This window comes from Scyliorhinus torazame, chromosome 9 (assembly GCF_047496885.1).
Source record: "Scyliorhinus torazame isolate Kashiwa2021f chromosome 9, sScyTor2.1, whole genome shotgun sequence".
NCBI lineage: Eukaryota > Metazoa > Chordata > Chondrichthyes > Carcharhiniformes > Scyliorhinidae > Scyliorhinus > Scyliorhinus torazame.
In genome coordinates this window covers 99,975,667-99,992,035 of record NC_092715.1, presented here as the reverse complement: position 1 = coordinate 99,992,035, position 16,369 = coordinate 99,975,667, and the positions used below count along the sequence as shown (strand labels likewise).

The window sequence follows — 16,369 nt, the reverse complement described above, 5'->3', positions numbered from 1 at the left end:
GCACTGGAGTTGTTGCTCCAAGGGGATGGGCCGGGTCGGGGGCAGGGTGTCAGAGGTCGAGGGTTGTTCTGGCTTAGGGGGGGTGGTCTTAGCTGGGTTTGTGGGGCCTACAAACCATTCCCCAATATTGTATGTACTCATAATGGGGGCAACTACAGCTGATACCCGCCTGCCCTGCAAAACACGTCCAGGACAGATCCCTGCTCTTGGTTAAATGCTGCGGGCCACTTTAATTCCCTCTGACTGTGAGCAGCCCGGAGCTTCACTGCTGAAAGCAATTGCTAATAAGTAATTGACATTGTTAGTTATGTGAGCACTTCACAGCTCCCAAGTGCATTCTCGTGGGTACGTGTGCCATGTCTCAGACGAGTGTTATTGCCCAGCATTCCAATTAAACTGTGAGGCCTGAACACTTTGCCTGGGGCACAGTGGTTAGCAATGCTGCCATCACCACACCAGGAACACAGGTTCAACTCCTGCCTTAGGTGAGTGTCTGTGTGCAAATTGTACATTGTCCTTTAGCTGCATAGGCTTCCTCCGGGTGCTCCTGTTTCCTCCCACAGTCCAACGATGTGCTGGTTAGGTGGATTGGCCATGATTAAAAAAATGCCCCAACTACCAGTGGTGGGGGAAAGACAGACGGCGGGAGCTGGAAGCACCAATAGACCTGAGAGAAATCATGCAGAGCATCAGCTCCATGCAGACGGGGAAGGCACCGGGACCCGACGGGTTCCCGGCGGACTTCTACACAATATTTGCACCAGTCCTGGCCCCACACCTAAGGGACATGTTCGCGGACACCGGCAGGGGGCACCCTGCCCCCAATGCTAGTGCAGGTCACAATCTCACTAATATCCAAAAAAGATAAAAACCTGAGAGAATGTGGATCATACAGACCCATTTCACTGCTGAACATGGATGCGAAAATACTCGCAAAGGTCCTGGCCAAAAGGCTGGAGGGCTGTGCACCAGAGGTGGTCGCAGAGGACCAAACAGGCTTTGTCAAGGGTAGGCAGCTCACAGCGAACATCAGGGGCTGCTGAACGTAATAATGACCCCCTCCGGGGAGAGAACACCAGAGGTGATCACCTCCCTGGACGCAGAAAAGGCCTTTGACAGAGTCGAATGGAGCTACCTCCTCGAGGTACTGGAACGGTTTGGGTTAGGAGCGGGATTTACCGCCTGGGTGAGGCTCCTGTACATCGCTCCCAAAGCGAGTGTCCGAACTAACACCACCAGCTCTGAATACTTCCAGCTACAGAGAGGAACAAAACAAGGCTGCCCCTGTCCCCACTCTTGTTCGCGCTAGCCATCAAATACCCTGGCGATAGCCCTGCGGGACGCAAAAAGCTGGAAGGGAATCCGGAGAGGAGACAAAGAACACAGAGTCTCACTCTATGCAGATGACCTGCTCCTCTATGTCTCGAAGCCACAAGAGGGACTGAAGGCAATACTGCAAATACTGATAGAGTTTGGAACCTTCTCGGGCTACAAACTTAACCTGGGCAAAAGCGAGACATTCCCAGTGAACCCAAAAGGGGGAGGGAGAGAGCTGGAGGGGCTTCCGTTCAAAACAGCCCAGAACAGATTCCGCTACCTGGGGATCCAAATAGCCAGAGACTGGACACAGATCCACAAGTGGAACCTGACCAGCCTGGTAGAGGAAGTAAGAAAGGACCTTCAACGGTGGGGCTCACTCCCACTCTCCCTGGCAGGAAGAGTGCAGATGATCAAGATGAACGTACTGCCAAGGTTCCTCTTCCTGTTTAGATCCATCCCGATCTTCATCCCCAAGGCCTTTTTCCAAAACATAGACAGGCTAATCATGGCGTTTGTGTGTGTGTGTGTGTGTGGGAGGGGGGGGGGGGGAGCCAAGAACCCGAGAATTCCCAAACCAACACTGCAAAGAGGGAAAGTCAGAGGGCGCCTGGCTCTACCGAATCTACAATACTACCACTGGGCAGCAATGGCAGAAAAAGTGAGGGGATGGGTACAAGAACCTGACACAGATTGGGTACAAATGTAGGAGGCATCCTGTAAAGGAACAACCCTCCGGGCCCTGGCCACAGCAGCACTCCCATCCTCCTCAACAAGGTACACAACGAGCCCAGTGGTAGCGGCCACGCTGAGAACGTGGATCCAGTTTGCACAGCACTTCGGGATAACCAAAATTTCCCTTATGGCCCCCATCTGTGGCAATCACAGATACCCCCCAGCCATGCTAGATAACACCTTCAAAAGATGGAGGCAGGACGGGGGCACACTGACGGTCGAGGACTTCTACGTAGGCCGCAGACTGTCGACACTGGACGAACTGACGAGGAAGTGGAAATAGCAAGAGGACAGGAATTGAGACACCTTCAAATAAAGCACTTCCTCTGCAAAGAGACAATAGGGCACCCTGGGGCCCCAGAAAGCACACTACTAGAAGATCTGTGTCCAGTCTCTGGCTATTTGGATCCCCAGGTAGCGGAATCTGTTCTGGGCTGTTTTGAACGGAAGCCCCTCCAGCTCTCTCCCTCCCCCTTTTGGGTTCACTGGGAATGTCTCGCTTTTGCCCAGGTTAAGTTTGTAGCCCAAGAAGGTTCCAAACTCTATCAGTATTTGCAGTATTGCCTCCAGTCCCTCTTGTGGCTTCGAGACATAGAGGAGCAGGTCATCTGCATAGAGTGAGACTCTGTGTTCTCTGTCTCCTCTCTGGATTCCCTTCCAGCTTTTTGCATCCTGCAGGGCTATCACCAGGGGTTCAATCGCTAGCTCGAACAAGAGTAGGGACAGGGCGCAGCCCTGTTTTTTTCCTCTCTGTAGCTGGAAGTATTTAGAGCTGGTGGTGTTAGTTCGAACACTCGCTTTGGGAGCGATGTACAGGAGCCTCACCCAGGCGGTGAATCCCGCTCCTAGCCCAAACCGTTCCAGTACCTCGAGGAGGTAGCTCCATTCGACTCTGTCAAAGGCCTTTTCTGCGTCCAGGGAGACGATCACCTCTGGTGTTCTCTCCCCGGGGGGGGGCGTCATTATCACATTCCGCAGCCGCCTGATGTTCGCTGTGAGCTGCCTGCCCTTGACAAAGCCCGTTTGGTCCTCTGCGACCACCTCTGGCACGCTGCCCTCCAGCCTTTTGGCCAGGAACTTTGCGAGTATTTTCGCATCCATGTTCAGCAGTGAAATGGGTCTGTATGATCCACATTCTGTCAGGTCTTTATCTTTTTTGGATATTAGTGAAATTGAGGCCTGCACTAGCGTTGGGGGCAGGGTTCCCCTTGCCGGTGAGTCCGCGAACATGTCCCTTAGGTGTGGGGCCAGGACTCGTGCAAATATTGTGTAGAAGTCCGCTGGGAAGCCGTCGGGTCCCAATGCCTACCCCGCCTGCATGGAGCTGATGCTCTCCATGATTTCTCCCAGGTCTATTGGTGCTTCCAGCTCCCCGCGTCTGTCTTCCCCCACTACTGGTAGTTAGGGGCATTTTTTTTATCATGGCCAATCCACCTAACCAGCACATCGTTGGACTGTGGGAGGAAACAGGAGCACCCGGAGGAAGCCTATGCAGCTAAAGGAGAATGTACAATTTGCACACAGACACTCAGCTAAGGCAGGAGTTGAACCTGTGTTCCTGGTGTGGTGATGGCAGCATTGCTAACCACTGTGCCCCAGGCAAAGTGTTCAGGCCTCACAGTTTAATTGGAATGCTGGGCAATAACACTCGTCTGAGACATGGCACACGTACCCACGAGAATGCACTTGGGAGCTGTGAAGTGCTCACATAACTAACAATGTCAATTACTTATTAGCAATTGCTTTCAGCAGTGAAGCTCCGGGCTGCTCACAGTCAGAGGGAATTAAAGTGGCCCGCAGCATTTAACCAAGAGCAGGGATCTGTCCTGGACGTGTTTTGCAGGACAGACAGGTATCAGTTGTAGTTGCCCCCATTATGAGTATATACAATATTGGGGGATGGTTTGTAGGCCCCACAAACCCAGCTAAGACCACCCCAACCAAGCCCAGGACAACCCTCAACCTCTGACACCCTGCCCCCGACCCGGCCCATCCCCTTGGAGCAACAACTCCAGTGCCCTTAGAGTGCATACCAGAGAATGGAAATGGCTACTCACCTCCTCAGTCATCATTATGCCAGCTGCCTGTTTTGAAAACGGAGTGCTAAATGGTACCCGCGTGATCTCTCACTGGGGAGCCGGTTAGTTCCCGGGAGGCCGTTACATTGGACTTCCATCTTGCTAATGATATGGAGATTGGTGCTGATTGGAGGTCAATGATCTCAGCACGTTTGGGCAGGAACTGGAACCTGTCACCCGGAGCAGGCTGGTTAGATAGCATACTGATTCAAGCCCGGTGCGGATCTAGATTTTGGCCTCTCCTGCTACTTAACTGGCACGCCCAGATCCACGCCGGGCGCAATACGGTGCTTACATCATGCTCTATATTCAATGAAGCTTAATGAAATATTTTGAAATGGCACAGTTCAGTAATTGCTGTTGACAGGCACATTATAGATGTATTTCTAGGTTTCTGCCAACACTTATTTTTCAAAGGAACTTCAGCAGATACAATCACCCAGGGACAGTTTCATGGAAAACAAATCACCCAATGACAATGTTACATTCAGTACCCACCAATCCTCCAGATTTTCCCAATGTATTATTAATTTGATTCCATTATGAGGGAACTCTCTGCTTTTACATACACGTCAATATTTTCTGATTCAGTCAAATTTAGTTCAAAATCATCGAAGTCACCTGAAATGTCATTAAATGTTTTTGGGACTTTTCTTCCCCCACTTTCTTCTACTTCTGCCTGGCCTCCTCACATTGCACTCCATCCCAATCAAGTATGCACAAAAGTGCCAGTTTCTGTCTGTGCTACCCAATAGTATGCAAAAGAGCCAAGTGTGACTACTTTTTTCTCAATCTGTGGGGAAGTGCATGACTTCTGTTTTGCTTCTCTTCACAACTGGCTCCGCATTCTAGGCATTCGAGAAGTGATGCCTCTTGAATATCCCCGGCAGGTTGGAGTAGTGAACTGACCTGCGCATTAAGATATTGAAGTGACATGTCAACATGAATTGGTTGGTAAACAAAACTAGTGTTCAGTGTCTAATGGGTTGTAAAGGTTAATTGGTCAGCTTTTTGCTTGACTGATCCTCCAAATATATTTTTTAAATGTTAAATTACAAGCAGCTGCTCTTCAGCATCTTGTAAGATAAAAGGCAAGTTAATGCTTTAGGTATAACCCATTTTTAAAGTTTCAATCCTGCAAGCATCAACCTATTTTTTCTCAGATTTGTTGTTAAAAGGCCTGAGTACCTCAGATTTCAACATTTACAATTTTTCTTTTTACCTCTAATGTTTAAACACAATACTCCAGAATCACAGAATTATTTGTAAAGCCTCAAAAACTTGCACTCCAGTCATAACCTTTAACACAGCTAATAAGTTATACGGGTGATGGAAATATGAAGCCCTTCCAGTGAAGCATGAAGCATCCAGTGGATGCGTATCAGGGAAAGTCAGAAACTGGATACATTGAAAATTCAAGTCTCTGCCATGAGAGTGAAATGGTGAATCATCAGCAACTGTGTGTCTGGTGAGGCGAATCCTACAAATCACTAAATGGTGGCATATGCAGAAGATTATGGTATTGACACCAAACATTTCAGGCAAGTCAAGTCAAGATTTTTCTCATATTTTTAAAAATAGGACCCTTACAAAGGTTGGCAAAATACTTGACTGGCGGGGCAGCATGGTGGCGCAGTGGTATAGCCCTGTTGCCTCACGGCGCCGAGGTCCCAGGTTCGATCCCTGCTCTGGGTCACTGTCCATGTGGAGTTTGCACATTCTCCCCATGTTTGCGTAGGTTTTGCCCCCACAACCCAAAGATGTGCAGGGTAGGTAGATTGGCCATGCTAAATTGCCCCTTAATTGGAAAAAATGATTTGGGTACTCTAAATTTAATTTAAAAAAAAAAATACTTGACTGGTCAGGTGCCTTAGATGCACTGAGATTGGTATGGGTATATCAAATGAGGGACCCTTACGCCTCCCATAATGCATATTTTCTCAGGAGGCTGTAAGCAAGCAATGCCGATAGATTTTCAACTCCGCTGTCTGTTTCAGTAGCAAATCCAATACAGTTCGACAAATTTACAACATTGCATGATGATAGTTTCTGTAATTGTCTTTGAGCAGTGGAACATGAGGAAAATATACCTTAAGATTTTATGTTATTAAAAACTACCAATGAAGAAATTGCAATTTTGCTCACCACTCCTCCAAAGTATTTCCCCACATAGAAGTCATTGAGACTGTGAAGTTCCAAGTAGGCTGCTCCAATTTCTTTTGACAGTTCAATTCCCTCATAGAAAGGTACACAGCTCCCTTTATCTGACGTACACAGTGGGCAAGAGCAAGGCGGCCCTTCTTCTGTTGAAAATGTTGAAATTTCATGAATTTCAAGTCAAGATATGTCTCAAAATACTTTACAAAAAACACACAATTTAGTTGCACATAATATTTGCAAAGCCAGGATTCAAGAAAAAGTCAAGGGCAGATTGATTGGATTTTCGATTGATTGGATTTTCTGGAACTCGGATATTTGAAAGTAGCAAAACCTTCAATATTTGACTCAAGAGGATCACGCCTCACGTCTAGCAGATAGCGGAAATTGAAAGAAAGATTTCATTCATGGCAGCTAAGGAACACCTTTTCAAGGGTGTCAAAGCACTTCATTGCTATGAATTATTTAACACCAGCTATTTTCCACACAGCAATATCCTGCAAACAGCAATGAGGCAAATGTCTAATTAATTTTATCTTTGCTGACATTGGTTGAGGAACAAATGTTGGCTGGGACATTCAGGAGAATCCCCGCTCTAAGATTTGGGATCTTTCCTAGCACTTGGTAGATAATTGAGAATCTGAGTCATGCATGTATGCTCGGCACAGTAATTTTAAAAAAAAAGTTTTTATGAAGGTTTACATAACAAAAACAAAAATAAAGTAACCCCCCCCCCCCCGAGTTGCGGCTGCCATTGACCAATGTCTACCGTTCTGCCAGGAAGTCTAAGAACGGTTGCCACTGCCTAAAGAACCCTTGTACCGACCTTCTCAAGGCGAATTTCACCCTCTCCAACATAATAAACCCCGCCATATCGTTGATCCAGGATTCCACGCTTGGGGGCCTCGCATCCTTCCACTGAAGAAGAATCCTTCGCCGGGCTACCAGGGACGCAAAGGCCAGAATACCGGCCTCTTTCGCCTCCTGCACTCCCGGCTCCTCTGCCACCCCAAATATTGCGAGCACCCAGCCCGGTTTGACCCTGGATCCTACCACCCTCGACACCGTTCTCGTTGCTGGGCACGCCCAGAACATATGCTGGGCTCTCTGAGCACCTAACACACCTGTCCTCACCCCAAAAAAACCGGCTCATCCTTGTCCTGGTCATGTGTGCCCTGTGCAGCACCTTAAACTGTATGAGGCTGAGCCTCGCACACGATGAGGAAGAGTTCACCCTCCCTAGGGCATCTGCCCACGTCCCTTCCTCAATCTCCTCTCCCAACTCCTCCTCCCACTTACCTTTCACCTCCACCACCGAGGCCTCCTCCTACTCCTGCATCACCTGGTAAGTTTCCGAGATCTTCCCCACTCCCACCCACCCCCCCGAGAGCACCCTGTCCTGTACTGTGTGTGGCAGCAGCCGCGGGAATTTCACCACCTGCCGCCTGGCAAACGCCCTTACCTGTAAGTACCTGAAGGTGTTCCCCGGGGGGAGCCTGTACTTCTCCTCCAGCTCACCCAGGCTCGCGAACTTCCCGTCCACAAACAGGTCCCCCAACTTTCGTATCCATGCCCTGTGACACCCCGGAAACCCTCCATCTGTTTTCCCTGGGATGAACCGGTGGTTCCCCCGTATTGGGGTCCACACCGAGGCCCCAGCTTCCCCCCTGTGTCACCTCCACTGCCCCCAGAATTTGAGAGCAGCCGCCACCACCGGGCTCGTGGTATACCTCCTTGGAGGGAACGGCAGCGGCACCGTTGCCAGAGCCCCGAGACTCGTACCCTCACAAGACGCCGTCTCCAGCCTCTTCCATGCAGCCCCCTCCCACTCCATCACCCACTTGTGCACCATCGTCGCATTGGCAGCCCAGTAGTACCCACAGAGGTTGGGCAGCGCCAGCTCCCCCCTATCTCTACTCTGCTCCAGGAACACCCTTCTCACCCTCGGAGTCCCTCGCGCCCACACAAACCCCGTTATACTCCTGTTAACCCGCCTAAAAAAGGCCTTCGGGATAAACACGGGGAGGCACTGGAACAGGAACAAAAACCTTGGGAGCACCGTCATTTTGACTGACTGCACCCTACCCGCCAAGGACAGCGGCAACGCGTCCCACTTCTTGAACTCCTCCTCCATTTGCTCCACCAGCCTTGTGAAATTAAGCCTATGCAGGGCCCCCCAGCTCCTGGCCACCTGGACCCCCAAATACCTGAAGCTCCTCTCCGCCCTTTTTAGTGGGAGCTCGCCAATCCCCCTCTCCTGGTCCACTGGGTGAACCACAAACAGCTCGCTCTTCCCCATGTTGAGCTTGTACCCCGAGAAATCCCCAAATTCCCTGAGGATCCTCATTACCTCCGGCATTCCCCCCACCGGGTCCGCCACATATAGCAGCAAGTCGTCCGCATAGAGCAACACCCTATGCTCCACCCCACCCCGCACCAACCCCCTCCAGTTCCTCGACTCCCTCAGTGCCATTTCCAGGGGTTCAATCGCCAGTGCGAAGAGCAGGGGGGACAGGGGACACCCCTGCCTCGTCCCTCGGTGCAACCGAAAATACTCAGACCTCCTCCTGTTTGTGGCCACACTTGCCATCGGGACCTCATACAACAGCCTAACCCACCTGACAAACCCCTCCCCAAACCCAAACCTCTTCAGCACCTCCCACAGGTACCCCCACTCTACCCTATCGAAGGCTTTCTCAGCGTCCATAGCCACCACTATCTCTGCCTCCACCTCCCTCGCCGGCATCATGATAACGTTCAAAAGCCTCCGCACATTCGCGTTCAACTGCCTCCCCTTCACAAGCCCCGTCTGGTCTTCGTGGATGATCTGCGGCACACAATCCTCAATCCTCGTGGCTAAGACTTTCGCCAGCACCTTGGCATCTACGTTTAGCAACAAAATCGGCCTGTAAGGCCCACACTGCAGGGGATCCTTGTCCCGCTTCAGGATCAAGGAGATCGGTGCTCGGGACATTGTCGGGGACAAAGCCCCCCCCTCCCTTGCTTCATTGAAGGTCCTAACTAGCAACGGGCCCAACAGGTCCATATATTGTTTCTAGAGTTCGACTGGGAAACCGTCCGGCCCCGGTGCCATCCCCGCCTGCATGCTTCCTATCCCTTTGGTCAGCTCCTCCAGCCCAATCGGGGCCCCCAGTCCCGCCACCAGTCCCTCCTCCACCTTCGGAAACCTCAATTGGTCCAGGAAGCGGCCCACCCCTCCCTCCTCCAGTGGGGGCTCGGACCGGTACAATTCCTCATAAAAGTCCCTGAAGACTCCATTGATGCCAACCCCACTCCGCACCACACTACCTCCCCTGTCCTTAACTCCCCCAATCTCCCTAGCTGCTTCCCGCTTCCGAAGCTGATGCGCCAGCATCCGGCTTGCCTTTCCCCATACTCGTAAATCACCCCCTGGGCCTTCCTCCACTGCACCTCCGCCTTCCTGGTGGTCACCAGATCGAATTTGGCCTGGAGGCTGCGCCTCTTCCTCAACAATCCTTCATCGGGCACCTCCGCATACCTCCTGTCTACCCTCACCATCTCCCCCACCAGCCTCTCCCTCTCCCCCTGCTCCCTCCTCTCCTTGTGGGCCCTAATGGAGATCAGCTCTCCCCTCACCACCGCCTTCAGCGCCTCCCACACCATCCTCACTCGGACCTCCCCGTTATCATTGGCCTCCAGGTACCTCTCTATACTTCCTCGGACCCGCTCACTCACCTCCTCATCCGCCAACAGCCCCACTGCTCGGCACAGTAATGAAGACAAATTCCACATAAATATACTGAACTTAATCTTACTTGGGCTGTGAAATCAATTTACATCAGACAGAAGGATATTGTTGCAGTGAAACAATGCCCAAGGCTTTGGCTTCTGGATTTTTGTGAAATGAATGAACGAATGAATGAAAATCGCTTATTGTCACAAGTAGGCTTCAATGAAGTTACTGTGAAAAGCCCCTAGTCGCCACATTCCGGCGCCTGTTCGGGGAGGCTGTTATGGGAATACACGTAATTGTAATGCAGATAATGTAATTCACATTATATGCTCGGAACTTAAAGTCCGAGCACTGATTTGAAGGTTGAAATCCTATTTTCAAAAGATTTTATTCACGACCATTTAACGCCAAGAAAAACTGAGAATGAATTTATATAGCATTCAACTGATGATATCTCCTTCGGATGCCATGGAATAAATGCAAGACACGTTATTTAAATTCTGACACAAAGTTCAAAATGTCAACGAAAACAACTAACTTGTATATAACTTTATTCTGTATAGCGGGGCCACTTTTTCCTAGCCTTAGCACTCCCCGGAATGTTCAGTCCTCGTGATGCAAGGGACAAGATGAAGGGATGAGACTCAGCTCTCCAGGTCTCTGTCCTCTGTACTTGCCAAGTTCTACAGTCCCCACAAAAGATGACCTCACAAATTCTCACTGATTGGAGCTTCAGCAGGGGTCCAGGGGAAGACTGAAGAATAAAATAAGTATCATCTATTTAATTTCAAGGTTCCCTCCTAAGGACCAAATTCCATTGGTGGCTGAAAAGTGTCAATCACGAGAAGGCCAGAGAGTCAATTACATGACCATGTGGTTTTTGTTTTACAGATCTTGTTACCAACACATCGCCTTTCCAGGGGGCAAGAACGCATCAAGGTGGTGAGCCAATTAAAGTGACCTGGAGTTTCTGGAGTTCGGGCAGCGTTTTGAACTACACAGCAGTCACAAGTTATGGGGAACAGGCAGGAAACTGAACCTTTGCTCTCGAGTTGCCAGGTACCTTTATGACACCGCCACGAGGTTCAAGTTCGTGTCATGACCAATAACTCAATACACCGATCAGTAAGATTTAGATCAAAGCACATTTATTATACACAGTAATCGCTACTCATGCACAAATTCTACATCTAAGCTACTTCTACGACTAACAGGCCTGTACTTCGCTTCGGACTGGCCCACCAGGTCAGGGGAACAAATGGCCTTTCGTTCGGGTTCTGAGTCTGCGGGATTCAAAGTTGCTACGGATTGATAGCTAGGAGCGCCTATCACGTAGCGAGCATTGACTTAAGACTTACGATCTCTCGGTGGCCACTGGACCAGTCACGGTCAATGTTGGTTCGCGTTGCTGGGTGACCCGGTCAGGAAGAAGAGGGCCGATTTGAACTTGGGGCTTAACTTTATAGTCCCCAGGGGCTTCCCGCCTTTCGGGGCGTACCCTGTACCTGGTTCTAGGTGATTGGACTTTGTTCCAATCGCTTGGTTCGATTTCTCCAATACTGGAGCGGTTCCCTGATCGATGGGCGGTCTTGAGGCGTCCGTTAACCTCTTTTGTGTTGGCTCCTGCTGGCGCCGGGAGTCTGGCTTCGTCTTGTTTGTCCCAAATGTTGCTATTGTTCCCGGGGATTGCTTATTAGTATGTAGGTGGTTGCTGCATTATTATGCAGATGGCTGCTAGTATCGATGCTGTCTGGGCCTGTGCAGAGTTAAATACACAGCAAACCTGCACCTGCTGGTTTCTGCCTGTGTTGGCTGAATTTTCCTTCAGCCTTTGCCGTTTGCCATTTTAAATCGGGGCTTGGCCAACTCAGGTGGCTACACACCCTCCTTGTGATCCTAGCGCGAAGCGTGAAGGATCACATAACTGCGTTGCTTTCCATTCCCTGACCAGGCGAGCACTCTTCGATGGCCTCAACACTGACCATAACTATGCAAAACATTTTTAACTACCAATTCTGAGGGGCGCTATGTCAAACAGGGACATGCATTACAAAAAAAAAAAAAATGGGAACCTCTAACTATCCTTAACAAACTACACTCACTCAACTATTTCATCACACTAATTTCCTAAACCATACAAACAAAATCATAGCAGTTTTATACACATTTTCCTGGCTTGGCAGTCAAGCTCAGGATTGTACAATTGCTCATGAACATTTCTTTATTTATAACAAAACGCAAATGAATGCTTTTTATTATAGATCGCGGGGGTCGGGGGTCTGGTCGTATCCGAAAATAGGGGATCTTATTCTATATACCGGGGTGCGAGCGCGGTAGGCTCTCCTTCTCCATTTTCTCAGACGAATAGTCTGCACGATGCAGCAGAGTATCGCCAATACCAATAGGGATTCTATCACGTAGGACAGGGAGTAATAGGTTATAAACCTGTCACACCAAGATGGTGTGGTGTCATTTGTGACTGGGCTCTGGGTACTGTGGGGAAGTGAATCATTAATGGCTGGGGGAGGTGAGGTCAGGGTGCTCGCGTTCGCGTGCAACCAAATGTCCATTATAACGATGAGCCACGCGGAGGATGTCCTCATGGTTTTTCTTCTTTCTCTTCTCTTCTCTTCTCTTCTCCAGTCCTGGAGCTTCTGGAGTTCTGTGTGATCAAGCATAGTGTCTGTTACTATCTTGGTTTAATATCTCGTACAATAGCCTGTCTGTCCTTTAGTGCCAATTACTCCCTTTATAATTGGTCACTATGTGTGACTCCCTCATTTCTTTTTCAAAAACTGAATTTCAGGACAAGACACACTTACAAATAATGAACCAGTGCGAGCCGTCTCGCAGACTGTGCGGTTTACCATCCCAATGTTTCAGGATGTAAATAGCATAAGGTTGGCAAACTAAGGGTTATCTGAAACAAAACAAAACTTTTTTGAACAAAACTTTGCCGAAATGAGGTGCGTATGGGCCGCGACGGGTACGATTTGGATGGAGTCCCCGGGTAGGACGGCGACCAATGCCGTGTGTGCTCTACCCGAGCGTAGCTGAACAGAGGGGGGGTTCCCAGGCAGGGAGGGTCCCAAGCTGTTTCACCACTGCCTGAGCAGCTGACAAGAACGGGCAAGAAATGTAGTCATCGTGGGGGGGTTGCCGTATTGGTTCCTTCCTCGAACCAGAAGGGCAGTTATGAACGGGGGTCTGTGTATCTGTCAACAGACGAGTTCCGCTGAACTGGCGTCTGGGACATTGACAAGTCTCTGCGGACAAGTTCTCAGAGGTTTCGGCCGAAAAGGCGTGTGGCCGTGGAAATTATTTTTCCGGTCTAACATACAACATTTAACAATACACTACAAACAACATAAAACATGCTGCAGGTTCCATCGGAAAGGACACCGTTTTCTCCCAAGCGGTTCCTTTTAAAACATCATCTGGATACCCCAGTTATCGGTTGCGAACAGGGTCGCAAAGGGGTTCTCGTTTTGGGAGTCAGACTCAAGGTCGTCATCTTCTCCGGATGCCAAACTCTCGAGTGTATCAGGGCTTATAGGGCTGCATGGTGTGATTTGGGATCGCTCTCGTCATTCCGGACGAGTCTGTACGAATTATCTCTGTGCCAATAGGTGGTGTCTAGTTCTGTGGGGACGGAATCGGGGTCGTCATTGTAGGTCGGTGGTCGGTGGTGGGGTTTGTTTAGGAAAGTGATCATGAAGGGATCACTCGAATCGTGGTCAGATTCGCTGGGTGTGGGTCCTGTTGCATGGGGATAGTAGGGAGGTGTGCTGTGGCTATTGTCCGAGTCACAGTCGCTGCTGCTGCAGTCTGTGGGCGTTCCGGGGCGGAGTGTATATTTTGGGGGTGGAGTCGAGGTTGAGTACGTGGCTGGGCTGGACGTGTTGGGGGATGGTAGGGTTACATTGGCTGTGTGCGGGGTGTGGTGTGCTGTGTCGAGCATGACGTGGTGTGCATGGTTAGACTGCGTTCCATATGCCTTCAGCTGGTTGATATGGAACCACGCAGTCTTTCCATTGAGGTACTTTATTTTGTAGACGGAAGGGCTTACTTTGTCCGCAATGGAGTACGGACCCGAGTACTTTGGCGACAGGAATGTGCTGGGGTTGTAGACGGAGAGCATGACTTGCTGTCCTACACTAAACTCAGTTGCATGCACTGTCTTATCAAAACAAGCCTTGCTCTGCTTCTTTCTTGTGCCCAATTTCACTGCGGCTGCTAGCTGAGCCATTTTAACATTCGCCACTAATTGTTTGACTGCGTTCTCGTGTGAGAGGGCCATCACTTCGGGGCTGGTCAAGTCTAAACCTAATAAAAATTCTGTGCCTTTCATGGGGCGTCCGGTCATGAGAGTGTGTGGGGTGTAACCTGTGGAAGTTGAAACTGTATTTCGCAGAAACATCAGCGCAAAAGGGAGGACAGAGTCCCAAACGGTGTTGTTTTGCTGGACCAATTTTGTGAGGGTGGATTTTAGGGTCCGATTCATGCGCTCCACGATACCACTTGACTGGGGGTGGTATGCAATGTGGAATTTTTGGGTAATGCCAAATATCTTGAGGACGTTCTTCATGACACATCCCGTAAAATGGGAACCTTGGTCGGATTCAATGCTGCGGGGGAGCCCCCATCTTGTAAAGATGTGGTGGGCTAAAACCTTGGCTGTGGTCTTTGCAGTGTTTGTGCGGGCTGGGAATGCTTCCACCCATTTGGTAAACGTGTCTATCACCACGAGTACATATTTATAGCCATTCCTACAAGGGGGCAAAGGTCCTATAAAATCAATCTGGAGGTTAGTCCAGGGGCCATTAACGGGTCGGGTGTGACTGAGCTGAGCCTTCTTGGCATATCTGTCCGGATTATTCTGGGCGCAGATAAGACAGTTCTCAATGTAGTCATTTATATCATCATTTAAACTCGGCCACCAGCAGAGCTGCCTGAGGTGGGCTGTAGTGGGATCGATTCCCTGATGTCCATGACCGTCATGGAATAAGCAAATCAGTTGATTCCTGTCCTGTTCAGGAACCACATAAAGGGTGTCTTTTAACACCACACCGTCATGTGTGGTCAGTGCATTTCTAAACCTATCATAGGGGGCTGGATAGTTTCCTTTCAAAATCTCCTTGAGATTGCTGTCCTGCTTCTGGGCCTGCACTAGATCCTCGATCTTAGTCTGCGAGACCTGAACTGCATTCACTGGTGCGCTTTCGGGGGGTGTCCAGAAATATCCTTGCCTGGAACCTGCTTTAGCCAGTGCGTCAGCTTTTACATTTCCAGGGGGGGAGGAACGATGGTGACTTCGAACTTTAACTATACCAAAAGTCCTGTTCTGTGCTCTCTCTAAGATGTGACGGAGCAATAGGGCTGAAGGGAGGGTTTTTTCGTCTTTGCTTTCCACAGGGGTAGGAATTCTGTAAGGCTGTTGCAGACATAGCGGCTGTCCGAGTATATGTCTGCTGAGCTGGGAAAGGAATCTGGGTGTTCCACTATGTATGCGATGGCCGCAAGTTTTGCTGCATGCGCACCTTAGTGTCCTGGAAGTTTTATTGCTATTTCTTCTAGGGCGCGTCCCTGCGCGTCCTCGACATAAATACCGCATCCTGTTATGCGCTTCCCTTCTAATATTGTGGAAGATCCATCCACATATATCTTTATGGGCTCGCACGTGTCTGTGTGCTTGGGGCTCTGGGTTGAACTACCTATCTTTCTGGGGGTGTTTTAGCAATAAAGGGGCCTGTGTTGTGGTGTGGAGATATAATTTCACATTCATGGGGGGTTCCGGGGTACTGTAGGTTGTCGGCTAAAAAAGTGTGGGTCTTTGTCCTTTTAACAGTGATGTCCCGTCCCTGCAAAAGAAGGGTCCATCTGGATGCTCTTATCTGACTGACTGTACCGTCCTTGAGTCGTCCGTCCAGTAAAGGTTGGGTGGGGGTGTGTTCTGTGAGGATTGTGATGGGGTTCAGTCCGGTAATGTACGAAAAATACTGTACTGCCCAGAATATTGTGAGCAGGTGCCTCTCACAGGCTGAAAATCCCTGCTCCACAGCATCTAAAACTCTGGAGGCGTATGCTACGGGCCTTAACTGGTCGTGCCGTTCCTGGAGGAGCACGGCTGAAAGGGTGCGGTCGCTACCTCTATGGCGAAAGGGGAAAGCGGGTCTGGAACTTGTAGTGCGGGGCTGCTATGAGTGCTTGCTTCAACGCATCCACAGCATCCGTATGCTGCGGAAGCCATTCCCAAGGGGCTCCCTTCTTTAGGAGGTCTGAGAGGGGTGCTGCCTTGCTGGCGAAACCGTCAATGTGGTTTCGGCAGTAGCCAACCAGTCCTAAAAACGACCGGAGGGCTGAAACG

At 49.9% G+C, this 16,369-nt stretch overlaps 1 protein-coding gene across 4 annotated transcripts in view; it reads right to left on the bottom strand.

The window, feature by feature from the left end:
- The window catches only part of rhobtb3 (Rho related BTB domain containing 3), a 294,119-nt gene that overhangs the window by 136,701 nt on the left and 141,049 nt on the right, over positions 1-16,369 (bottom strand). For 3 of the 4 annotated variants that reach the window (XM_072516320.1, XM_072516319.1, XM_072516317.1), the window contains exon 4: positions 6,276-6,433. In XM_072516320.1, coding sequence (XP_072372421.1) covers positions 6,276-6,433 — 158 coding nt within the window. The remainder of the gene's footprint in view (positions 1-6,275; positions 6,434-16,369) is intronic. The other variant, XM_072516318.1, reaches the window with a different exon arrangement.